This window comes from Poeciliopsis prolifica, unplaced genomic scaffold (genome assembly GCF_027474105.1).
Source record: "Poeciliopsis prolifica strain line A6 unplaced genomic scaffold, Auburn_PproV2 SCAFFOLD045, whole genome shotgun sequence".
Classification (NCBI taxonomy): domain Eukaryota; kingdom Metazoa; phylum Chordata; class Actinopteri; order Cyprinodontiformes; family Poeciliidae; genus Poeciliopsis; species Poeciliopsis prolifica.
The window spans coordinates 1,974,361-2,000,861 of NW_026562420.1; the positions used below are offsets into that span (position 1 = coordinate 1,974,361).

The window sequence follows — 26,501 nt, forward strand, 5'->3', positions numbered from 1 at the left end:
TTGTTTTAAAACGCAACTTTTAACATTCTTTTAAGTTTTAAACCATCTTAAAATGTTCTTGGTTTTTAAATCAGTTCTTGTGACTGACTGTTTGATTTATATATATATATATATATATATATATAATATATATATATATATATATATATATATATATATATATATATATATATATATATATATATATATATATATATATATATATATATATATATATATATATATATATATATATATATATATATTTTTTTTTTTTATGGAAAATGGTCAAATGGCTAAACGAAGAGACAAACAAATGGAGTCAGAAGAAGTCAAAAGAGGAGACAAGGTCCTTAAAAACCTTTTGTTCAGACCTGCTGAAGACTTAAATATCATTTTAAACCATGTGTCCAGATCACAATGAAATTCCATCCAGAAAACAATACCATTTTAAGTAGTTTATTAAAAAATACAATTTGAAACAGCATAGAAGCATTACATTATATAATGTTAACTGTAAAAGGTCGTACCAGTTTAAGTCTAATATTTTGCAATACCTTGCTAAATAATTCTTAACGTTTCACTATTTTTTGCATTTTGCCTTGTTACAACCACAGGATCGTAAGATTTTATTTGGATTTTATGTATCTGACCGACACAGTATGGCAGAACTACAAAGAAGAAGACGTACGTTATATATAAGAATATGAAACATGTGGCTTGCATTCAGTAAACAGACCATTTTACTCTCATTCCCCTAAATAAAATCTATCAAAGCACACTGGAAAAGAGAACAGAGTTCCAACTTAAAAACAATACGTGTTATTTTGTCACATGTCATTGTGTTAAGCTTGTCAGACTTACTTTATTTGCATTTGTTTCACATGAATAAATGTCATAATTTACTTAGATAAACTTTCCTTGATTACTTCTGACCAGTTGTCATCTGTTTTCTTTTTTCAGTCTATTATTTTCCAAACAAGAACGAGCAGAAATGTTTCTAACTGTGCAAAGGTTTGAAGCTGCAACTCAGGAGGGCTGAATATATGTGTATGCCACACTTATCAGAGTTTACAAGTAAAAGAAAACAAACTGATATCCTTCTACTTCACAATTATTACTTGTGTTGGTGTATCATGTAAAGTCCTGATAAAAAAATCATAATGCAGACAGATACGGATGTTATTGCAAGGCCCCATATGGAGAGAAAATGTGACTTGGAATGAAAAGAAACAAAACTCACGTGAAAAACAAAACCGACTTCTAAAAAAATCACTGTAATTTGTATTAGTTTTGCTCAAGCTAATTCAGATTTGAATAATTCTGAAATCAGAATTATACCTTGAGCACAACTGTTACAATTTGCTGTAACATTTTTTTTAAAGCTGGTATAAAAAAAATCCTATTTTTCATTGTGACACTGAATACACTTCAGTTTAAGAAAAGGAATTCCAACTGGATTCAAGACACTAGATAGAGATGTGAATGAATGAATGAATGAATGAATGATGTGTCGTCCTCAGGTCTGTCCTGCTAGCAGTCCTCGCTCTGCAGCATGGACATGAAGAACGCGCACACGCTGGCCCAGGAGCTGCAGAACTCCTCCGCTGTTCTCCGCTGATCCGCGCGCTTTACGCACGTCGCGCTCGTGGCCTGGACCGGCGGCGGCAGCTGCGTGGTGGGAGCAGCGGTGCTTCTTTTCACGCTGTTCCGATCCAGTCTGAGGTTCGCATCTCTGGGCGCGTGCTTACACATGCCGGCTTTCACCAGCGCGCGGCTGTCCACGCACACCTTATCCCGCATCTTCTTGAAGGCGCGCGCCACTTGTTTCCAGAAGACTTTGGGGTCGGAGTTGTAACCCGGACAGCTCCGAGGTCTACCGAGGTACTCGCAGCTGGTCTTGCTGACGCCGCCCTTCCTCTCGCAGTTCACCCAGACCTTCACCGCTTCCCCCGCTTCTCCCGCGCGCCACGCGCACCGCGTCCTGTCGCTGGTGACGAATGTCCCTCCGCCGACCTGCTGCGCGACGCCGGGCTGCTCGGCGCCAGAAGCCCGGAAGGGTCTGAGCTTCAGGAGAACCAGAAACAGCCCGATGGAGAAGAGAGACCTGAGCGGAAACATCACTGCTTTCAGCAGAAAACTAAAAAACAAAATACAAAATCCACCTGGAAATGAAAGAGAAACAGGTGATGATGCACCACCTCTGAGCTGAAGGATACTTTATTTGAGTGATAGAAAATAATATCGGTTCTGATTCAAAAACTAAGACATCTTTGCCTCAAAACCTGAAAACCATCAAGTTCCAAATTTTCCATATTTATATTTTAATAGCTTCAGTCAATTTACTGTCTGTGTTTCAAGCTTAATGGAAACATAATACTAAATAAATTTTTAATATGAAATAATGTTTGAGTACATATGGTATTAGATGAACACCAAAAACCTCTTCATTGAGATAAAAAATGTGTTTTAATCCATCCTGCAAACGCTTTTAAGCGTCTGAAATATTTTTTTTCAGTATGAAACCTTACAGTCAGTGGGATCACATGTAAAGTACTGAATCTCACCAGAATGAAGAGTGCCGCCCTGCGTAAATCCCTCGTGCTGTGTGTCTCCGTGGCCCGGCGCGTGGTTTTCATGCCTCGCTGTGCAGCACGCCCCCCGTTCAGCACATCCACTCTCATGTTCGCAGGCAAATACTTTGAAAAGAAGCCTGGCACCAGTTTCTGATGAATAGCTCTGGCCTGGGGCCGAGACGACGTGTCTACATGTGAATTCAAGCCTGGTGAAGATCAAGACAGAGCGCGAACCGAAGCTGTCAACACACACACACACACACACACACACACACACACACACACACACACACACACACACACACACACACACACACACACACACACACACACACACACACGTGGGTTTTGAGCTCTGGTCATTTCCACTCATGCACATGGAGAACATGCAAACCCAGACCGGGATTCAAACCCAAGACTTTATTGCTGCAAGGCAGCAGCACTACCAACTGTGCAGCCCTGATGTTTTATTTTTGCTATTTTATTCATGAAATTTATTTTTCATTGACACCAAAGGAGAATTTAAATCTAAATCAACACAGCTAACCCTGTCTTTTTTCATTAATGTGTAAAAACTTTTGCTTTACCTGTGATCAGAGGCCTGCAGGGTCAGTTAGAGAGCAGAAGCTTTTGGAGACCTGCTGGTGTACGGAGGACCAACGCTGACAAAATTCAAAAATAAAAGCAGAGACACACACAAAATGAACCTATTATTTTTAAAAAAGCAGAACTTTTCCTCCTGTTTTATAATTTAATTGAACTTCATGATTATTTTTTTCCATTTTAATTCTAACAACTTATATATTTAGGACCATAATATAAATGTAACTGAACTAATATTCAGTTAAAAAAGGCACTAAAAATGAATGCCAATTAGAACATGATGTAAAGTTTTATTTATTTTTTAAATCAATTGCTGCTTAATTGATGGTGGCAAAAGTGTGTGGAGTTCATTTTGAAATTCAGATGAAAGTTTATTCTGAAATCCAGGGACACAATGGCAAGACATTGTGTCTTGCCTTTGGGCAAGACATTTCACCTACTTTCCTGCTGGTAGTGGTCAGAAGGACAACAGGGGAGCTGTGGCTACTATCCGCAGCCACATGTATGTGAGAATGTGTACATGAATGACTTTCAAGTCATCTGGACTCGATAAAGTCCAGAAGACTAGCACAAGTCCAAGATATTTACCATTTTAGGTGTTTTGGTTTATTTATTGGATCATCTTATGTATTTCTGATTTAGTATTTCATGAAGTCAAATTTGGTTTTCCATATGGGTCTGGAAAGTTGCTAAATATAGCTATAAGTGGACAACTTGGCAAAAGTGTTTTATTGTTTTTTTTTTTTGTCCTGATCAAACTTGGCCATGCCTCTCATTGTCTCTTGACTCCGTCCACTTTGCTGGATTTTTTCCCCTAAATTTGTCAGGGGTTAGTAACACTTTAATTATTTATGTCTTTTTCTCCATGTCTTGTTACAATTTATCGAGACTGATTGTAACTGAGTGTGTGTCACTGGGAAAAATCTTCTCAGTGATTTTTACAGAGAATGTTTGCAAAAATGAAGGATTGAGATGGCACCAGAATGTAAAGATATCAATTTTAACTCCACAAACCCTGCGCTGTCCCTTTCAGCTAAAGGCTGACATCTATAGTCCTCTAGGTGCTGTTGTGTAATTTTTGGATGCATTGCTGCCCCAAAACACTGGAATCAAAAACCTGTTTTACCTCCTTGGCAAGTTTAGCAAATGCCTTGTCATCAACAATCCTCCAACCTCTAAAACACAAACAGTATTTCTCAGCAATGAGTCCCGACAATGTGTATTTTCCTGATAGATGTATCAGAAAAATGGTCCTCAAAATGTATCAAATACATGGCACACACACTCACACACGTCAAAGTTCTTCCTAGAATCAAAGTTCAGCTTCTGCTGTTGAACTTTGTCAGTGCATTTTTTTTTCTTCCCCTCACCTTCAGATCTATGAGTTTAAAAGCAGGTCTAACAACTCGTTGCAACTTGTTATATTTAGAACAGAGTTCAGTTTCACTTTGGAGGAAGTGAAACTGAAGTCATTCTCACTGTGAGGAGCGATGGCGCAGACAGGAGTTCAGTTGTATCGGGAAAGGTTCTCCTGTTCCATCTGTTTGGATCTACTGAAGGATCCGGTCACTACATCCTGTGGACACAGCTACTGCATGAGATGTATTAAAGACCACTGGGACGAAGAGAACCAGAAAGGAACCCACAGCTGTCCTCAGTGCAGGAAAACTTTCAATCGCAGACCTGACCTCCAGAAAAACACCCTCTTAGCAGAGTTAGTGGAGGAACTGAAGAAGACTGGACTCCGACATGCTCCGGCTGACCACTGTTATGCTGGACCTGGAGATGTGGCCTGTGATGTCTGCACTGGGAGGAAGATGAAAGCTGTCAAGTCCTGTCTGGTTTGTTTGGCCTCCTACTGTGAGGATCATCTTCAACCTCACTATGAAGCTCATGCTTTTAAGAAACATAAACTTGTTAAACCTTCTGCTGAACTTCAGAGAAACCTCTGCAGTCGTCATGACGAGGTGATGAAGATCTTCTGTCGTACCGATCAGCAGTCCATCTGTTACCTCTGCACTATGGATGAACATAAAGGCCATGAAACAGTGTCAGCTGCAGCAGAAAGGACTGAGAAGCAGAAGGAGCTCCAGGTGAGGCGACAACAAATCCAGCAGAGAATCCAGAACAGAGAGAAAGATGTGAAGCTGCTTCAACAGGAAGTGGAGGTCATCAGTGTCTCTGCTGATAACACAGTGGAGAACAGCGAGAAGATCTTCACTGAACTGATGCTTCTCCTCCAGAAAAGAAGCTGTGAGGTGAAGCAGCAGATTAGATCCCAGCAGGAAACTGAAGTGAGGCGAGTTAAAGATGTTCAGGAGAAGCTGCAGCAGGAGATCACTGAGAGCTGAAGAGGAAGACGCTGAGCTGGAGCAGCTCTCACACACAGAGGATCACACCCAGTTTCTCCTCCACTACCCCTCACTGCCAGCACTCAGTGGCTCTACACACTCATCCATCATCGACAATCGTCCTCCCAGACACTTTGAGGACGTGACAGCAGCCGTGTCAGAGCTCAGAGACAAACTACAGGACGTCCTCAGGGACATGCGGACGAATGTCCCACTGACAGTCCCCCTGGTGGATGCCCTCCTGTCAAAACCAGAACCTAAGACCGGAACTGACTTCTTGAAATATTCAAAAAGAATCACCATGGACCCAAACACAGCAAACACACATATATTATTATCTGAGGGAAACAAGAAAACAACTATGATGGAGGAATCGCAGTTTTATGGTCATCATCCAGACAGATTCAGTTATTTTCAGGTCCTGAGCAGAGAGAGTCTGACTGGCCGCTGTTACTGGGAGGTGGAGTGGAGCGGGAGGAGAGTTGATGTAGCAGTTTCATACAAGAGCATCAGGAGGTCAGGACAAGAATGTGAGTTTCGAAGCAATGACAAATGTTGGTCATTATATTGTTCCACAGACTGGTGCACATGTTGGCACAACAGTGTTGGAAATCTAATATTAGGTCCGGTTTCGTCCAGAATAGGAGTGTACCTGGATCACAGAGCCGGTGTTCTGTCTTTCTACCGCGTGTCGAGAACCATGACTCTCCTCCACAGAGTCCAGACCTGCTTCACTCAGCCGCTGCATGCTGGAGTTGGGTTTTATGATACTGGAGACTCTGTCAGCTTTATTGAACTGTAACAATAAGAACTTCAATAAGTTGTTTAATGCTGAGGTCAGCGATTGGAGATCCAACTGGTTACAATGTGTTTCTTAGTCGCCATCAATGTTGCTAAGCACTCACTGTTGGGTCATTTCCTCTCTGCTCAGAGGAAATGAGCAGCCAGTGCTTCTTTAAGGAGTTACGTTTTGTGCTTCAGTTGTTTTGTTTATGGCAGGTTTAGAGTGAGTGCTGCCCCGTCCTGTTTCTGTTCAGCCATAGAGGCTACCACTGCTCAGGAGGGTTTTATTCACCCCAAAAATTCAAATTGATTCTGACAAAATCCTTTATTGGAAAAAATAATAAATAAAATTGCTTCTATGACCATTATGGTAATTTGAAAATAGAAAATAATAATTAAATTCTCTGCATTTATTGTATTTTTCATTAATTCATTGTATAAGGGTTCTTTGATTTTAATATAATTACTTGTCTTGTCTTGCAGATAAAAACAAACACAGGTTGTTTGTCGCTGTTTAGGCATTTGTGCTACTAAAATGGCCATATTACAACAAGCAAACACTCTTAAATGTAAAATTACATGTATTTTTGTTTTCCCAAATTATTGCAGGAGATATTTGGTTGTTCAAATGTGTTTTTTCTGACTTGTTAAATATGGAGCAAAATTCAATACACCCATACTCAAAACATGTACTATTTTTGTTACTGTTGTGTGCCTTTTAAAATTATTTTCTTAAAATGTTCAATAAAGAGAAAAGAAAACATTGCCGTATTTGCATTTTTTAATGCAGCGACGATTGGTGGGTAATAAACTTCACCAAAGCCCAGGGTAGATGGAGAAAGGTCCAGTTGCAGCCGCAGCCAACGAGAAAACACCACAATGTCCAACTTGCGCCAGGGGGCGCCCCACATCGCCCCCTGGCGTCTCAAAGACGCCATTAATTTAAACCATTGACTGAAGTCACAACTCCTGCAGATTCTCCATGGATTCTCAGAAAAGCCCATGGAGGTTATTAATATCTATAAACTAAAAACATAAATTCTACACATTTGAATCGGCGTTTCAGAACATTTTAGGACAAACTAAACAAATTATTTTTGTTTGTTGTGGTTTATCAAATTATTTTAATTCTATAATCTTTTTGTTTTTAACTGCATTTTGAATATTGTTTCAATTCATCTTATTTATCTTTTTTAAAATTTTTATTTATTCTAGATTTCATAATAAGATGTTAATTCTCATTGAAGTTATGATTAATGTAGGAGGAGACAAATACTGTTTTGTTTCTTCAGTTTATATTTAAAATGGAGCTTTGATTTTTGATCAAAGCTGCCAGATTTTCTTAGTTTCTGATTTTTTTTTACACACTTCAGTTCTTCATATGATTAACCAAATTTCAATAATAATAAATAAATAAATAAATAAATAAATAAATAAAATGCAGTTTCCGAATGACTATTTCACTTAAGGGGAAAAAATACATCCAATCCCACTTGGCCCTGCGTGAAAAAGTCATCACCAATTCACTCATACACATTCCCTAGTTTAATCACATTTATTAGAAAGTTATCAGGCCTGATTACTGAGTAAAATCTCCTGATGTAAACTGTTCTTTTCCCACATAGAAATGTTATTGTGAATTTCACTTAACTCTTAGAGATTTCACAACCATTAAATATTTTATTCATACAGTAATATCAATGGTCAAGAAGAAACAAATATATGTGCTGCTGATCTTAAAGGTGAAGTGACAGCCTCCACAAGGTAGCACAAACTGCTAAAGTCAATAAAGCAAAAATTAGCATCACATGAATATAATACCCAAAAATGTTCAAATCAATGTTGAATCGGTTATAGGAAAACAAGCAATAAGAAACAACATGCAAACATTAAGATGCACTTAAACTCATCAAAAAATATATTTAAAAAAACAGAAACAAAACATCAATTCTTGTTCACATTGAACAAAACCTCACTGGAACACAGTAAAGAGTCTGCTGGCGAACTCTCATATAGCAAATTCAATAAATTCATTGTTTGAATCTGAATATGTCTTATGACCATCCCAGCTCCAACAATAATATTTGGTCTGAGAAATCAATAAATAACAGAACTACTTTTAGCTTCGTTGTTAGTTTTCTCTGCTTTAGTTGTATTATCTAAACTAATAAATGAACACAGGTGAATAAAACCCTCCTGGGCAGTGGAAGCCTCCATGGCTGACCACAAACTCTAACTAAACCCAACATAACGAAAGAAGACAAAGTAGCTCCCAAAAGACAACTGATCACTGAGCAGAGAGGAAATGACCAAATAGTGAGCGATTAGCAACAATGATGGAGATTATTATTTATTAATACCTTAATAAATAAAGTATTATTATTATTATTATTATTATTATTATTATTATTATTATTATTATTATTATTATTATTATTATTGCAACCAGCTGGGCCTCTGATCACGTTTGTCTGTTACAGTTCAATAAACTCAACTGAGTCTCCATATCTATAAAACCCAACTCCAGCATGCAGCGGCTGAGTGAAGCAGGTCTGGACTCTGTGGAGGAGAGTCATGGTTTTAGAGACACGGTAGAAAGACAGAACACCGGCTCTGTGATCCAGGTACACTCCTACTCTGGACGAAACCGGAACTGACAGTCGAGTTTCTACTCTGTTGTGAAAAAATATGTAAATTTGTCTGTGACAGTATAATGTCCAAGATTTGTCAGTGTTTCGAAAATCGCTGTCACCTTCCAACCTGCTGATATTCTTGTATGAAACTGCTAAATCGGTTTCCGTCCCGCTCCACTCCACCTCCCAGTAACAGCGGCCAGTCAGACTCTCTCTGCTGAGGATCTGAGTGCAGTGAGTAAATCTGTCTGGATGATCAAAATAAAATTGATCTTCTTCCACAAGAGTCACTTTCTTGTTTCCCTCGGATAACAACAGAAAGTTGTTTGCTGTGTTTGGGTCCATGGTGATTCTTTTTGAATATTTCAAGAAGTCAGTTCTGGTCTTAGGTTCTGGTTCTGACAGGAGAGCATCCACAAGGGGGACTGTCAGTGGGACATTCGTCCGCATGTCCCTGAGGACGTCCCGTAGTTTGTCTCTGAGCTCTGACACGGCTGCTGTCACGTCCTCAAAGTGTCTGGGAGGACGATTGTCGATGATGGATGAGTGTGTAGAGCCACTGAGTGCTGGCAGTGAGGGGTAGTGGAGGAGAAACTGGGTGTGATCCTCTGTGTGTGAGAGCTGCTCCAGCTCAGCGTCTTTCCTCTTCAGCTCAGTGATCTCCTGCTGCAGCTTCTCCTGAACATCTTTAACTCGCCTCACTTCAGTTTCCTGCTGGGATCTGATCTGCTGCTTCACCTCACAGCTTCTTTTCTGGAGGAGAAGCATCAGCTCAGTGAAGATCTTCTCGCTGTTCTCCACTGTGTTATCAGCAGAGACACTGATGACCTCCACTTCCTGTTGAAGCAGCTTCACATCTTTCTCTCTGTTCTGGATTCTCTGCTGGATTTGTTGTCGCCTCACCTGGAGCTCCTTCTGCTTCTCAGTCCTTTCTGCTGCAGCTGACACTGTTTCATGGCCTTTATGTTCATCCATAGTGCAGAGGTAACAGATGGACTGCTGATCGGTACGACAGAAGATCTTCATCACCTCATCATGACGACTGCAGAGGTTCTCCTGGAGCCTCTTCGTTGGGGGGATCAGTTTATGCTTCTTCAAAGGCGGAGCATCATAGTGAGGTTGGATGTCTTTCAGGCAGTAGGAGGTCAAACAGGATAAGCAGGACTTGACAGCTTTCATCTTCCTCCCAGTGCAGAAATCACAAGCCACATCTTCAGGTCCAGCATAGCAGTGGTCAGCCGGAGCATGTCGGAGTCCAGTCTTCTTCAGTTCCTCCACTAACTCTGCTAAGAGGGTGTTTTTCTGGAGGTCAGGTCTGCGATTGAAAGTTTTCCTGCACTGAGGACAGCTGTGGGTTCCTTTCTGGTTCTCTTCGTCCCAGTGGTCTTTAATACAGCTCATGCAGTAGCTGTGTCCACAGGATGTAGTGACCGGATCCTTCAGTAGATTCAAACAGATGGAACAGGAGAACCTTTCCAGATCCAGCTGAACTCCTGCATGCGCCATCGCTCCTCACAGTGAGAATGACTTGCTGAATTTTATTGCCTCAAACATAAAAGCGGACTCTGACCTTTATCACGTGTTGCTATGGTAAACTTTTAGATAAGCTTAAACAAGCAAAGTTGTTGACAAAGGTTGTGTTTCTGCCTGCATTAGTCACAGTAAAAAGGATTTGCCACCTTTGTGAAAAGGCATATACTATCACCTGTTGATAGTTCTCACATTGTTCAACTATTTCTAAATAGTTTTCTGAACAGCTGCTATACAACCCAATCTATTCACAAGGTTTCAAAAGAAAGACAAAGGCAAAAACAAAGCCCTCCATATTGTGTTGCTTTTTATTTAGAGGTATAATGTGGATTAGGGTTTGGTTGTGGTTAGAAATAGACTCATAATGGCTAAGAAAAAATCAGTGGAAATCAATATTGGGTAGGAATACAAACTTTGGAGTGTGTGTGTGTGTGTGTGTGTGTGTGTGTGTGTGTGTGTGTGTGTGTGTGTGTGTGTGTGTGTGTGAGACCTCTGGAGCCTCTACACAGGTCTCCTCTGTTCATCCAAGGTGCCTCTTATGGACTCAGTTGATCAGCCCTCACAGATCCTGGTTCTGCTCAGACACCTTCACTGAATGATTGCGTCTGACCCGCTAACAACTTCCTCGAGCCCGGCGGCCTGCCAGCAGTGGCCATGTTGTCGCAGTGCGCGGCGATGGACACAAAGACGTCTTTGAGAGCATGAGCGTATGCAGCAGGAGCAACAGAGCCACACGGGAGACGGGATGTCGCCACTCTTCTGTTTATTCTTTGCTCAGGATACATGCTGCTGAAACATTGACATGACATCTGGGATGACAGTAGCAACAGAAATACAACAGAAATACACCAAGGCGAGCTTCTCCCTTTGGCTCGTCGTGTTTCTTTCCACATTATTATCATTATTTATTGATAACTCATTTTCAGATGATTTTGTGACGAGAGTTCAAAGACAGGAGTCTGTGTTGTCAGGTTAGTAATTCCAATCTGAAAAAAGGGCAAAGAAGGTCCTTAAAATGAGATTTTGTTCTAATAAAAGTTAAAAAGAGGAGTCTGGTGTTCAACTCAGTGGTGGACAATATCAAAGGACACATGAGTTCTGTATTTAAGTACATTTAGAATATCTCTAATTTACTTGAGTATACATTTTTGGCAAACTTATAACTTTCAACTCCACTATATTTTGAGAAAGCTAGTTGCTTACTCATTCCTCTTTCTTTTTTTTATTTTAATGTTTTTGGCTCAGTGTAGGTTTGTAGTCCGATGTTGTCGTTTTTCTTTACTGAAATGCAATTGGCCACACGCTATGCTCCTTACAAGAAGAACCAATCAGTGTCACTGCTCACACTTTGGATTTAGAATCATGTTATTCTCTCTAAATTTCACCAGCTGACCTGCTTTCATTCAAACAGACCTCAGACTGGAGACGGTTGGAGGAAACAGCGTCACCAAGGAAATATCCAGGTTTGATGTTTGTAGTGCTAAAACAGACAATGGCCATAAAAACAAGGCTAAAATGACTTAACCACACAAATTTTGTCAATAAAAAAAAAACAAAAAACATCTCAATCGTGGGGAGATAAGCATTCTCCTTTTTTTTACAGCTTTTTGTGGCAGAGAGGTTCTACATATCAGTCATTACTTAGTTTCAACAATTTACAAGGCTCTGAATAAGCACTCAGAAAATAACTTGAGTAAACTTTTGATTGAACAACTAGTTCAGTAAGATTTGAACAGGAGTAACCATGTTTTTACTCAAACACTAGAGCTGAGCTGTTTGTCCACCACTGGTTAAACTTTTCTTCTGCCTTCCCCTTCGCCTTAACTTTTCCTTCACTCACCTGAGTTGCATCTCAGTTTTGGAACCAGCCAATGACAAAACTGCAGAGGCCATGGAAGCTCTTCCAGCAGTACTCCATGGCAAGGCGGGATGCCCTAGACGCCGGCTCCTCGGTGGGATGGGAAGTGGTCTTTGCTGGTTTGGGGGTGCTTCTCTTGCCCTGGGAGCTTCTGCCACTTGGAGGTTTATCTGGGTGAGGCTGAGGCTGCGGCTTTGTGGGTTTATGGGTAGCGGTGGGTTTGTTCTGCACTGTTGGCGCTGCTGGTTTGCCTTGCTCCTGACCGGGCTTTTCAGACTTTGGAGCTGAAGTCTTGGGCCAGGAGGTCATAAAGGTCATCTGAGCCTCATCAGAGTACTTTCTGCACATATGAGGGCGGTAGATTTTGGCTCCCTGGCAGGCGTTCTTCAGCTTCCTCAGCTCCCACATCATCTGGATGAAGTAGTGCCGAGGGTTCTTGTTGTAGGCTCCACATTGGTTCGGTTGGCCCTGAAAGTCACAATAGTAGGAGCGCCCTGTAGGCTGGCTCCGGGATCTGCAGGAGACACGCAGACGGGTGAAGTTTCCCGCTCCGGACACCCCCATGGTGCACGAGTCCTTTGCCTTGGTGATGAATCTGATGGTGTTGTCCCAGACACTGGACTGCTGCTGCGGCTGCTTGCTGGCGTTGCTTTGGGCGATGGATCCGCAAACAGCTGCCACCAAAAGCAGCGGCAACATGGCGAGCTTCATCCCGGTCCTCATGGCAAAGCTAGGCTCCTGGCTGCTGCCTGCGGGGCACGGCTCCGTTTGCTCCTAAGGCACGCAAATACAAACTTTTCAAGCTTGACAGATGGTTTTATTCATGATTCAGACGTAAACTCCTCCTCCACTTGCTAAAGTACGTGCGGGACGTTTTAAAAATGATCAACGAGACGGCAGGAAGGGGAAGAGGGCACAGAAACCACAAGAGAAACAGGAGAAGCTGATGAACAGCAAGAGGCATAAGAGAGGCTCACACATGAGGCCAGATGTTAGGAAACAAGAGGACCATTGACCATTGATAAAAAGGAGAGCAGCAGGAAAATGGAACTAAAATCCTGAAAGAATATTTGCCTTCTTCCAGATTTCATCCTTTTTCTTTTTTCTACGTCACGCTCAGGATCTTTAAGATCATCAAATAATATTAATATGAGACCAGATTAACTTGAGCATCTACAAAAGAGAGCATTCCAGTGATTTTATTAAGTGTGTGTGCTGGTAGTGAAACCTTAGCGACTTTTATATCTCCTTCATAGACGGCAGAAGTTCTTGTTTTATCAGTAATGGCAAGTCGCCACACTACCACCATGTTTGATGTTTTAGTTCTGAAACGATTGGCTTAAAAGGTATAAAAGGAAAAATGCATAAAAGACCCCAAAGAATCATGAAAAGTGTCCAGATGTATGTTGGCAAATACTTAATACTCTCCTCAGTTCTTGCCTAAGAATGAGGAAAGTCTCATGCTGACTGTGTAACAGAAGCAAGTGGGGCTGTGCAGAGCTTTTCATGTTGTTGGCCCTAACCCTAACTTTATTTATTGGAATATGAAAACCTTTAAAATGATGTTTCTTAAATGTTTTTGAGCATCTTTAGCTCCGGGCACAAAATGTTGCTTTAACCTGATTTATTTAATCAGACAGGTTCTATTAAAGTAATCCATAGATTTTTCCAAGCCGAGCTGTAATTAGACCTGCTTGTGGTTGGTAAAACAGAAATTGTCCTTCCGGCTAGAAACAAGGACTGTGGAGACGATTTTCCTCATTTGGTTTGAATAACATTTTCTTCTGTTTGTAAATAAAATCATAAATTAAAACTTGATTGTGGATTCAGTCAACAGCTGATGTATGGCTGATGACATGTATGGTTAGTTTCGATTGTGTTTCATCATGTTCTTACAATTAAAAGTTGACTTCATTTTGACAAAGCATCAGTGTAAAAGTGCTAATGAGGTAAAAATGCCTCTGGGCTGTGGAGACCACCAGCTTCACTTTTATCTCATATTTGTTCAACCTTACGACTCTCTTTTGATTTGTGCAGCGATGATTCTCTCAGGGAGTCAGAGAAGTCCAACGTGGGTTTCCAGCAGAACTCCCATCTGGGGATTTTTGTGTCTCCAGACACGAGTCTGACCATAAAGTTTCTGGCTCTGGGAGGCGTCGTGTTTAATTTGGCTTCCAGGGACGGGTTGCTCATTAGTCTTTGAACATGCAGATCCTGACCACCTATGCTGGCCCCTTTACATGTGGTTACACTCTGAAAAGATATTTGCTCTCAGTTGATGTTGGGAACTTATTTAAATTCAGCTCACTTCATTTCTTTGGGTTGGTGATGACAACTTACTTTTATTAGTTCAGTTCACTTAGAAATGTCTTTTTCATCTAAAATGAACTTTTTTTACTATCATTCTAAGTAAAACTATTAAGTTGACTGCAGCTTTGTTGTCCTACGTCTACACAGTCCCCAGAAACAACCACAATGGGACCGCCATTTCTTTTAAAGGGAGAGTATTATGTGCTTTCCAGCCACAGAGTGCCATTTTACAGAACAATCATGTTACCTTCAGTTGTAATAAAAATGCTACACTTAAAAGACATTTTACTTCATACTTTAACGCCTTGAAATTGGGCCTCTGTCTCTTTAAAAACCCCTGCTCTTTCTGAAACTCCGCCTTCAGGAAGTCATCACATGTCCCCTCTATTAACCCTTTAACAACATATTTACCAGTGTTTCACTGAGAAGCAGCTCCTATAATGAGCTCAGCTGATATGCAGTTCCACAAGGTGTTTGCTAATTACTGCTGGCTAGTCTGAAGGAGTTTAGTGGAGGAGTCATGCGAGAGGGCTGCTGTGGGAGGCAGAAGTACAGACACTGCAGCTCTGAGGAGATGCTAGGTGTTTTTCACAGGTCAGTGGTTGCCATGAAGATGAAAGAATTTCTCAAACATGGATCAAAGAATCAAAGCAAAACTCCAGGTATGTTTATGATGAGGGAGTAACATTAGAACATGATGTAAAGCTTAAAAAAGAAGTCAGTTTTACACAACACTCTTTGGGGTGGGAATTTTGTAGTTTTTTTTTAAGAGTTAAAAAAACTCTAAACTTATCTGACCTTGAGAACAGTTGTGACAATTTCTGGTCCACACATTAAAAAGTCAAAAGGAAGAAACACAAAAAGACACAAGTTGGACTCAAGTTTTTATTCACAGATTTGCTCCTTCTGGAGAAACGCCAAAAATGTCTCTTTCGTCCTTAAACCTTGCTGTCATGTCAACAGGGCTTGCCGTAATGGACTAACGTGGGCTACGCTGCCTTTGCACGTTAGCCGTCTAAAAGTACTTACGTAACATCATGGTAAAAAGCAGCACGTGTTAACAACAGCAGCTCTTCTCTCTTATAATGTGATAAACTGGAGCTGCCAATTAACTTGTTCAATATTTAAAGGCATAGTCCAACATTTTGGGGATCCCCTTTTGCTTCCTGGTTGCTTGTGAAAAAAAAAATATGTCCATAGATGTTATAAAAACTTCAACGAATATATCCTTGGTATAATCTCAAATGTAAGATATAATCTCAATTAAAATGTTATACTACAAACTGAAATATACCTTTTGCTAGCAAAGCAGGAGTTTGGTATTTTTTTTGTCAGGACGGACGGGCCAGAGTTTTCTGCAGACATTCATGATGATTAGAAGACAAAGTAAAACTCTGGTTATTAGAAATACTTCACATTAAGCCATTATTAAGTTCATTTTCTATTTTTTGAAGGAGTATATGTTTTATTTTGTTAGTTATCCACTAAAGTGTTTAGTTATTTAGCGAAACATGTTTTACACTTTCCCCTAAACATGTACGCAATCAATCATCCCAAATAATTTGTACTATGGTACAAATATCCACAAAGAAAAAAAACATAAATCTACAAAAAAAAAAAAAAAAAAAAAAAAACCTGACTAACATATAAAACAAAGATTAACAAAAAAATATATAAAACTTTCAAAAGTTTTGAAAGTGTATAAAATGATGACTTTGGTTGTGGTGGTAAAACTGATGTAGGTGCAGCTTATGATGCAGGAACTGAGATTTCTATAGCATGAGAAGCTAAAGGATGCTGGAGCGATCGAGCGAGGACTGAGCAGACGACGGCCGTCAGAGGTCTCTTACGGAGAGCTGGAGGAGCGCCGGGGTGGAGACACCCCACCACACAGATTGTTGGTTTTTATTCCCTTTTTTTGTTCCACTGAAGCTTTGGGTGATTTAAAAGCTGGGAAAATCCCAGAAATCCTGCGAAAAGGATGGAAAGTAGCAACGGGTTAGACGGTTATCAATATGAGGGAATGTTGTAGATGACAAACAAAATAAGGAGTAAATTTTTGTCAAAACATTTGGCACAGAAATTTGCTACACAAGTCAAAATTTTTGAGATTAAGCTCAGAAATTTTTCTGAATCTTTTCATTTTTATTTCTAACAAATCAAACTTTGCTAGAAAAGACTCAAAATTTGAAATTCAATTCAAATATTTTTTAGAAAAAAAATGAAAATTTCTGAGTTTGGAAGGTTGAAAATTTGCTTAAAAAATCTGAAATTTTGAGATATAGCTCAGAATGTTTTTGTTTTTTTTAGGAAAAACAAAAATGTGAAATTTTGGAAATATTTTGATTTTTAAAAGTAAGTCATTTTCTACTTTTGAAACTCAGCTATTGCCTTGTTTTTTTCCCAGAACATTATTGAGCTTATACCCAAAATTTTAGAGGTTCTTGGTGGAGTACTTGTTAATGTTCTCCTTTTTTCTATCTGCAGTGGCCCTGTTGTGATGTTGCACATCCATGTCTAGAAGAAGAGAGTTAAGAAGTGAGCGCTCACCTTTACAGGACTGATCAGTTCCAGTTCTCCTGTCCACTGTGGAGGAAGGAAGGAAACAAAATCAAACCAGATGAAGCACATAAGAAATCCTCAGTTTTGACCTATTTTCACTTTTCCAAATGTTGGAAAAGTCAACTCCTTTCTCCGGTTAGTAGCCAGAACTATGCATTAAATTTACTTTCTTCAGAGCTTTGGAAGAGAGATAAGCTCTTCAACACGTTTTCTAATCAGAATAAACAAACATTTCCTCACTCCTATAATTCTTTATTCGATTCAATATAAACACTTCTTGACTCTTGTTCTTTTCTGTATGACGAAAATATGTAATCATTGGGGAATAAAGACAAATTTGCTCCTTTGTCTTATCTGTGATGAAGAATTAATCCTTGGACTGATTTAGAGTTCGGAGACTGATCGGTTTCAGACTCATTCTGTGATTTATTCCAGTTAAAAGTCTCTGCAGAGTTTTGTGGAACAATAAAGAGAAGCACATAAAGCATTTACTTTGACTCATGATGGCCAAAAAAGGAAAAAAAAAAAAAAAAAAAACGGTGGAAAACTCATCAAAGTGGTCCATGTGAGAAGTGAAAGAAACATTGAGTATTATCATTATAAAACAACTAATTTACAATTTTGCTCAGTAAAAGTTAAGACTCATGATTAATTTCTATGACAAAATCCGATGGAAACTTTGTTTCTCTTCGATTTTCACTTAAAATTTTAAGAAAAGAAAGAATCAAGAGGGCGAGAAGAAGAAATATGATGAAGATGACGATGAAAGATGGATCTGGGCAGCAGGACGAAGCCGAACCAAGGAGGATGGTTTGATGGACAGTCAGTGGAGTTAGTGATGGTCAGACGAAGGGTTTTTGCTGGTCATAAATACCTCTAAAAGGGAAGACACATCCTGCAGGTCACCATTCACTTGGTGGCGCCGAGGCCCGAGGGAACCAAGTCAGTGTGTCATTATAGGGAGCGCTAAACACACACACACACACACCAGGAAGTCTTTATAAATAAATAAAAAAACTTATTTTATTAAACTCTTTCTGATTTGTAGATGAAATTTCCTCCACCGCATGCAGACAAGCGAAGTTTGATTTACAGCACTGCTCATACCTTTCCACTGACATCACACACCTGATCGCCACCATTACCTGTTTTTAGCCCTACTACAACACATGATGAAGGAGGGGTGAAGGTGAGAAGGAAAACCTTCCTGAAGCTAAAGAAAGAGAACTGATCCTGAAGGAAACCAGTGGGAAAAGTATGAAAGGTCCAAAATATCCAAACGGTGAGGATGAAAGGCAAAAGGCATTGAAAAGCTGAGCGACATTAAAGAGTGACAAGCCACGGATAAGAGTATCTGGAGAAAACACCAGGAAAACAAGAGGAGAACCAGCAGTCCAAGAAGAACAAGAAAAAGGAAGAGAACGACGGAGGGAGACAGAAAATATGTCGGGTTAGTTTGGATTTGAGCTCAACCAGAAAACACCCAGAATCTCTGATAGCAGGAATGAAAATATTTTTCCTGTACGGATGAAACCAAAAATCTTTTCTTGCACTCACTCTTCAAAGACGTCCTCTGTGTCCATCCGTCTGTAGTATTTGGCCAGTTTGACGGAAAAGACAATGCTGGGAATCAACAGGATGCAGCAGGCTCCTAAACCCATCCAAAACGTGTTCTGGAAAACAAATCCTGCAGTTAAATAAATGGAGTGACTGGATGGAATGACTGACAGATCCTTAAATAGAGAAAATACAAGTAAATATTCTGAAGACGTTAAACTGAACTTGCTTAGATCATTTAGTGCCTCACTGTATACGGCACAGTTATAATGCAATTTAATCCATCCATCCATCCATCCATCCATCCATCCATCCATCCATCCATCCATCCATCCATCCATCCATCCATCCATCCATATCCATCCATCCATCCATCCATCCATCCATCCATCCATCCATCCATCCATCCATCCATCCATCCATCCATCCATCCAAAGAGTTTAAGACCAGGGCTCGACCAAGGTATGCATTTTAAAACGAATGTTTTTTTAAAAATGCATATCTTACTAGCCTACTGAAGCTAGTGTCTTGTTTATTGAAGCTAGTGTCTCACTGGGTTACTAGCTTGTTAAAGCTAGTAGCCACATGCACTAGTGCATGTTTAAAACAAACTGTTAAAATTGAATTAAAAAAACATCTGTTAGATCTTTGATACAGAAATTTCTTGATGGTACCGTTGATCCCAACCCTGGTGATTTTGTTAAAAGGAAATATTTTTTTAATGTGCAATGAAACCTGAATTCATTCAAACATTTTTCTTCAATAATTATTTTTGTGTCATCAAAAATGATCACTGAGGCCAAATGTCAAACTTTTCCAGACTTTTAATAACTAACTAACTAAACTGCCTCAGGTTAGCTAAAGTGAGAAGTAGACAAGATTAAGTGACAGAGGTAGATTTTTAAACTCTTAAAGTTTGTTGTGTACAAACAACAAACAAATGCATCATTCAGAAACTGCAAAAAGGGATCCTTTTAGTATTTTTTCATGAACTAAATAAAACTTTTGGAGATGCATGATGTTAAAGTTAATAAGTGCTGTAAACATAAAGCTAAAACAGGTCAGAGTGAAAACAAAGAACAGTTTAGGCCCGGTGTGAGCTTCCTGTCCACACAGCCTGCTCCCAAAACACACAGCAGCTCTAAAAGAACCATTGACATCTCTGCAGCTGGCAGCCTGACTTCCTGCAAACACAGAAACACCCACAGTGAGCTCTTACCACTGAGTCAATGATGAAGCTGCAACCCACTATCTCCATGCTGTCCACCATGTTGCTGATGGGTTTACACTGGGCAACCTCTGCAGATAGCTGCAGGGGACAAGGACACACAATACGAGCACAGTTTAGTCCCAGAGTGTTGGGAGCTCTGTTGCTGCTGAAACCAACTTAGATCAACAGATGGAAGTCAATGGACTGGCTGTTATTTGCCAACACCAGAAAATCTTGTTCAAGTGAACCAACTCCAGGAAGTCCATTAGGACTAGCACACTGTAAGGCCAGCTTGGTGTTAACAGTGAGCCTTTGTGCTGCTTTCCTGTCCTGACTGCATCAACTGAAAAGTAAAAATAAACCAGAGAAAAGAGTAGAAAAACACTCACGGAGTTTTTAACCCAGTCAGTGTACTGCCTGAAGTATCCCACCAGGCTGTGAACGAAGGCCTTCGTCTCCTGCAGAGGAGAGCGCATCGTGATCAGACAGAAGTTTCAGCTTTAGACAGCTATTATTTATTCATCTATTTTTATTTTATTTTTTTTTAATTAAAAATAGGTTTTAATAATCGCACTAGGTTACAAATATATTTTTGGGAAGTTATCTATGTTTTTTCAACTGAATAATCTATAAAAATGAAATAGAAGAAATGGCACAAATGTAAAATCTGTTTCTATTTCCAAAGTTTTGCTTTGGTTTGTACCTGTTTCACCACCTGCGAGGCATTTTGAGTGATGAGATATTCTGCTGCATCGATGGCGCTCAGGATGTTCGTGACTTTCATCTGAGGCATAGAGAAGAATCAGTTCATGTGAACAAGATCATTTTTCTGAAAATACATTTTCAGATTTCTATCTGAAAATGGTTTTATTTGGACAGGTTTACTCACAGGCAGGTCGTTGGACATCTTCTGCAGCAGCTTGATGCCCTGGCTCAGGGTGCTCTGCACAACAAGACACAAAAACAAACAGTTTCGTACAGGTCTTGATACTGAAAAATTATTATTGTATATTTTACCTTACGTTTAGAATTCCTAATTGCACATTCTGAACCACTTGAAAGAATATTTGTTGCACTTTATTTTTCCCATGTTTGGTTACGGTAGTCAGCCTGTTGCTTTTGTCAGTTTCAGTTTCTTCATAATTTATTTTATGTCGGCTGCTCTACTTTTTATTGAACTGACTGAACAAATTATAGTTTGACCAAGCTTGTGAAACTGTAGGTGTATTTAAATGTGCAGAGTTATCAAATAAATTAGTATTAAGTAAAATTATATGTGCTTTTTAAAATAGAAAACAATTTAAGTCAATTCAGCATCATTTTTCTGTATTGAATCAGTATCGTTCGATACTGAACCTCAGTTATCGGTATCAGTATTGGTATCGGTATCGGACACGATAAAAGTGGTTCAGTGCATATATAACTGAATCAGGCAAGGACACTGCATACTAATAAAGGGGCAACAAGATGATTATAAACATGTTGCTACTGTCACAGGAACACATGAGCCACGATGTTACAGCAAGCACAGACAGACGGCACCATGCAGCAGCTTACCCGCGCTCGGACATATTTCTGTTACCACAGGAACAGAGAAGGAGGGAAGGAGAAGTTAGAAACTTCAAGGGGTTAGCATTGTAAAGTGACTGCAATGTGTTGGACGAACTTGTGAATAATAAATCAGTAACAATATATATTGCGATCAATAACACATCTGACAGAATATTCAATATATAGAATATTCACTGAACTCCGAGCCAGAACCGCACAGCATTGAGGTGGATGTAGGCAGAGGAAAGGCTTTAGCTGCTCAACCTCTCACAGCGAGCTAAGCAAGGGCGGTGGCACCAACTAACTCAATCGCTCTTTGTTTACCTAGCACCAACCTTACCATGGCTTGCTCCAGGGGCACCACCTGCTCCCTGTGGATGCTTCTGATGCTGCTGGCGTGTCCCTTCAGAGCGTTCTCCAAAGCTCCACGGGGCTTTAAAAACACGATCCACAAATCATTTAGGGTCGTTCAAAAATAAATTGAGTAATTGTTCTTCCTTCACATGTCCTATAGATCTACAGAGATTAGCTTGTTGTATAATGAGAGCAGAGTTATCACCAACTGTGAAGTCAAGACTCACCAGCTGGTCGGCTTGATCCTCCAGATCAGAGCAGAAAGACAGCAGATCCACAATAGTGACTCCCTTATTCACCTGAAAACAGTTTTCTCCTTTCATTTATGACTTCAACAAAAATCCAAATCTTTGTGATCAACAAGAGGAACAAATGAGTCTTTATTTGGCTAACTGTTACTGAGGAAGTGGTTAGTTTGCCTATGTATCTAAATAAAAAAGTTAATTGATGATACTTTACAAAATCATTTTTATTTATCTGTATCTAAATAAAAAAGTTAATTGATGATACTTTATAAAATCATTTTTATTTAGCTGTATCTAAATAAAGTTGCACTATGTGATTTTCATAAAAAATATGCTTGAGGGGGCAATGAGGATGGAGCAGCAGTATGCACAAGGGCATGATTGATAACCCTAAGACCCTCCTCCTGGCTCTGATTGGTTGTATCTAGTTAGCACTGGGAGAAGACAGAGGAGCTTGATTTTTTGTTGTTTTCAATAGGGTTGGTCAGATACATTTATTATTAACAGCATTAAGCTTCTATTTTACTCTCCTAACTTTATCAATAAGTAGCAAGGATACAATTAAATTTAGCCATAAATATGTTGACAGTTATAAAAATGCTGTTTTTCACCTGACAGTGAGACATAATGAAAAAAAGACTAAGTTAACTAGACAGTAATTCTAATACGTTTTCTTTTTTTTACACATAGCTCACCTCAGCCAGGTAAGCCGGATAGTCAATTTCTCCAACTCCTGAATTTGCGAAGTTCATGAGGTTGTCTCTGCCAGCCTGGTCCAACAGCATGATGTCCCTCAGGTCCACCTGGACTCCTTCCAACACTTTGGCCAGATCTCTGTTGTACTGTTGTGAAGCCGACACAGATCATTGCAACTCGGCCCCATCACAGACCCACAAACTGTGAAGTGTCGACACTCACCACAGTCCTGTTTAGGAACGAGTTGATGTTGAAGATGTTCTCCAGCTGCAGAGCGTGATATAGACCGTTGTTCTCATAGCACTCCCTGGTGGAAAAACGCTGTCATTACACACAGGACCTTGGTTTCCATTTTCAGACTTTCAGAGATTTTGAAGATTTCTTGACCAATTTTGTGAGATATTAATGTGCAAAACCAGATTACAGCATCACTTGTTTTATCTGCTAAATAGTACTAATATATCAAACCCACACATTTTTGTTTTACATAAAAAACATTTAAAATCCAGGATTCGAAGGAAAATTAGAGTAGCCATTGAGAAGGAATGTATAATTGTGTTTTAGGGTCGTTGTAAATAGAAAAAAGAGAAAAGTACTAGTACATTTTCCTAGAAAAAAAACCCTGAAATTTTGACATGAACCTCAGAAATGTCTAGAAAACACAAGAATATTTCTGAGTTTCAGAAGTAAAGTTCTGAGAGAAAAAAAATTATATTTTCTAAAGTTTCAAAAGTAAAAATATTTTGACTTTGAAAAATGTCCTCGGTTTGAAAAGTTGAACATTTATGAACTGAAACTTCCCATTTTTCTTAGTCTTTTCTGGAGAATTTCTGAGATTTATCTGTTTTCTTGTAAATTCTTTAGCTTTACAGCTCAGATATGCCCTTGTTTCTTCAGGATTTCACTCAAATGAAAGAAAGGAGCGTTTTCTACACCTGTACATGCTGCCCAGGGTCAAGTCAATGTTTGGATTCTGGAAGAGCATCCCAGGAAGAAAATTACGTTTTTCAGGATGAACCAGGAATGGCGTATCAATAATCTGCACAAACACAAATGTGAACCAACAAAGCAACAATTTAGTCCACTGTGCATCACTATTCTGATCAGATATAAGAAACAGATATGGAAGAAACTCAGGGTTCCTGAAGGGAGATTTCTGTCTTCGGTACCTTGAACAGCTGTCGGTTGGCCAGAGGTTCACATATCAGCTTCTCCACGTTGCCTCCAACAACAAACAGAGTGGTAACGAGACCCATCAGCACCCAGGCAAAGATAAAGGAGAATCCCACGCCTCTGAATGAAAGAAAATCAAAATAACCTCTAAAACACACATTTATAACTTATCAAATTTGTCTGTAATTTGGTTACTAAAAGAGAAAAGGTCAGAAGAAGCAACTGTAATTGTGAACATTTTGGAGGTAATATTACATTTTTGAAAAATATGTTTTATATGTATTATATGTTTTCCAGGCTCCTGGTGGCATTTTATAGCATGATCAATTAACTATGTTAACTTCAGATGTTATTAAGTATGTCAAATATGACTTAAAAGAAATTTGACTTTCTGATTTACAACATTGAAACTGGGTCTCTGTCTCTTTAAGAAAGTCCTGTTCTTTTTGAAATGCTGCCTTCAGAAAGCTATCTCAACAGCTCTCCTCTGTTTACCCTTTTACAATATTTTTACCAGCGTTTTTCTGAGAAGTAGCTCCTACAATGAGCTCAGCAGATGTATACTTCCAATAGGTGTTTGCTCATTTCTGCTGGCTAGTCTGAAGGAGCTTGGAAACTTGGAAACTGCATCTCTGAGGAGCAGCTTCCTCTCAAGGTGTCTAGGCCCACCCAGGAGTTTTGCACAGTTGAATGATTGCTATCTCATCCATTTCTCAAACATGCATGAAATAGTCATGGCAACACTCCTGCTATGTTTCTGAGTAACACTGTAACATGATGTAAAGCTCCAAAAAAGCTCAAAAAAGTTGATTTACTGCTCTCTTAAAGGTAAATGATCACAATCACTTCATAACTCATCTTGATATAAATCTGTTGGTGTGTTGCTATGACAACGTACGCCATCAGCAGGTTTCCGCCGGTGTTGGACAGGCAACCGCGTGTGGTCGGGCTGGCCTGCTTGTCGTAGCCGCAGGTGCCGCAGAGCAGGCCCAGCATGTTGAAGGCCAGAATCAAGACGACAGTGCAGAGAACGGCCACGCAGGCGATCCACCTGCAGCACAGAAACACGTTTAACACGCTTTACTTCCAAAACCAAGAAGCCAGAATATCATCTGAGCCTCAATTGAAAGTTTTACACAAAAACAAAAGACAGAAAAAACTCAAATGTTGAATATAAAGCAATGGTTGATGGGTTACTGCTGTCACTAAGCAAATCAAACCTAGTCTCAGCTAATCAGAATACAAAGACAATCCAGTTCAACATGTCGTGGGATCAAGTTTCACCAACCGGTAGAAATCCATCTGGTCCACCTGGGGGTAAAACGACTCGATGAACTTGTGTCTGTCATTGAGAAAAATGGTGAAATTGGCAAGAGAGGATTCCACTGGGAACATCTTGGAGAAACTGGTGATCTCATTTCCAATCTTATCCAGCATGCTTTTCACTCCTGCAGCAACACACATCGACACAGAGAACCACTTGAAATGAAACACATTTACTGTTCCTCAGGAAGACAAGCTAACACTTCACATCGTCCTGAATACATAATAGTGACAGCATCATGCATTTGAATATGCTTTTTGTCACCAGGGTCAGGGAATCTGATCTGAATGCAGGGCGAGAAGAGAACACAGGTCAATAATAATGTCCCAGAATGGCCCAGTCAAAGTCTTAGGTCTAAATAGGACTTAGTGGCAAGATATTGAAAGATGCTCTCTGTCTAATCTGACTCAGTTTTAGTTGGTCTCTAGTCCCATTGGTAGGTTGATGTTAAAACACAAACAATAAAAAACCCACAAAATAACAGTACATACAATAAAATTCACGTATTTCCATATCATCAATTTTGACATTTTTTTGCTTGTCTTAGTAGCTCTTTATTTCACCCTGAATTGATTCTCTTCATTCTCACACTGAGATTATAAACTCCATCCAATATAGAAAAGTTTTCCAAATATGTATAATTAATTTTAACAGCATCAGAAAAAGAAGAACGCGACTTACGAGGCAGAGCTGTGGTTCGTCATTTAAAGGCATGCATGTGAACGAAGAGAGAAACATTTAGTCAAAGTTCATTTTGATCTCCTTGAACCTCGATCCTCCACCCTCAAACACACAGGGATGTGTGTTTACCTGTGACGATGTTCTTGGTCTGTTCTTTCACCATCGCTGGGGTGTCATTAAAGGAGGCGTAACCCTGCAGGCGTTAAGAAAAGAAGAAGAAAAGAAAAAGGAAAAATGGCATCAGGTCATATACTGAATTGCAGGCCACTGATGGCTCAGACTCAAACAGTTACCTTTTGTACAATGTTGCTGAGATCTATTTTCAGTACAGTGTTTATGTTGGTCAAGGCTTCGTTAACATTTTGAAGCTGAAAGGGAGAACAGAGAAAAAAAAGACATGAGTTAACAGGAGAAATAAAGAATGTTTTTATTGTAATTTTAATGTTACAATGTTTAAAGGGGCAACTTTATGTGCTTTCCAGCCACATACAAACACTTTATAGCACAATCAAGTGCAGTAGCTAT

General features: G+C 39.6%; 4 protein-coding genes and 1 pseudogene across 12 annotated transcripts in view; 1 reads left to right on the plus strand and 4 right to left on the minus strand.

Annotated features, from left to right (window-relative positions):
- Positions 1–321: 321 nt before the first annotated feature.
- On the minus strand, positions 322–2,757 carry LOC129376922 (fibroblast growth factor-binding protein 1-like). Its single transcript, XM_055056605.1, has 2 exons — positions 2,547–2,757; positions 322–2,144 (listed from the first exon to the last, which is right to left on the minus strand). The coding sequence occupies exon 2, from the start codon at positions 2,098–2,100 to the stop codon at positions 1,513–1,515; it is 588 nt and encodes a 195-aa protein (XP_054912580.1). The 5' UTR covers positions 2,101–2,144; positions 2,547–2,757; the 3' UTR covers positions 322–1,512.
- A 1,891-nt stretch (positions 2,758–4,648) lies between these two features.
- Positions 4,649–6,962, plus strand: LOC129376920 (tripartite motif-containing protein 16-like; annotated as a pseudogene).
- Positions 6,963–8,748: 1,786 nt separating this feature from the next.
- LOC129376919 (tripartite motif-containing protein 16-like) lies at positions 8,749–10,537 on the minus strand. Its single transcript, XM_055056604.1, has one exon. It carries the CDS (start codon positions 10,429–10,431, stop codon positions 8,767–8,769), a length of 1,665 nt encoding a protein of 554 aa, XP_054912579.1. The 5' UTR covers positions 10,432–10,537; the 3' UTR covers positions 8,749–8,766.
- Positions 10,538–11,201: 664 nt separating this feature from the next.
- fgfbp2b (fibroblast growth factor binding protein 2b) lies at positions 11,202–13,202 on the minus strand. Its single transcript, XM_055056551.1, has 2 exons — positions 12,296–13,202; positions 11,202–11,441 (listed from the first exon to the last, which is right to left on the minus strand). Exon 1 carries the CDS (start codon positions 13,034–13,036, stop codon positions 12,308–12,310), a length of 729 nt encoding a protein of 242 aa, XP_054912526.1. The 5' UTR covers positions 13,037–13,202; the 3' UTR covers positions 11,202–11,441; positions 12,296–12,307.
- A 2,292-nt stretch (positions 13,203–15,494) lies between these two features.
- The window catches only part of prom1b (prominin 1 b), a 28,070-nt gene continuing 17,063 nt past the window's right edge, over positions 15,495–26,501 (minus strand). For 2 of the 9 annotated variants that reach the window (XR_008607853.1, XR_008607850.1), the window contains 20 exons: positions 26,270–26,344; positions 26,106–26,169; positions 25,977–25,985; positions 25,260–25,419; positions 24,870–25,022; positions 23,968–24,091; positions 23,734–23,837; positions 23,021–23,105; positions 22,798–22,944; positions 22,085–22,156; positions 21,844–21,936; positions 21,510–21,527; positions 20,842–20,895; positions 20,656–20,736; positions 20,342–20,410; positions 19,962–20,051; positions 18,743–18,858; positions 18,060–18,151; positions 17,174–17,209; positions 15,495–16,593 (listed from right to left, as the gene is read on the minus strand). Coding sequence is in view for 2 of the 9 variants with exons in the window: in XM_055056607.1 (XP_054912582.1) it covers positions 18,509–18,539; positions 18,743–18,858; positions 19,962–20,051; positions 20,342–20,410; positions 20,656–20,736; positions 20,842–20,895; positions 21,510–21,527; positions 21,844–21,936; positions 22,085–22,156; positions 22,798–22,944; positions 23,021–23,105; positions 23,734–23,837; positions 23,968–24,091; positions 24,870–25,022; positions 25,260–25,419; positions 25,977–25,985; positions 26,106–26,169; positions 26,270–26,344 (1,545 nt within the window). In the remaining 7 variants the exon portion in view is untranslated. The other 7 variants (XR_008607855.1, XR_008607851.1, XR_008607856.1 and 4 more) reach the window with 5 other exon arrangements.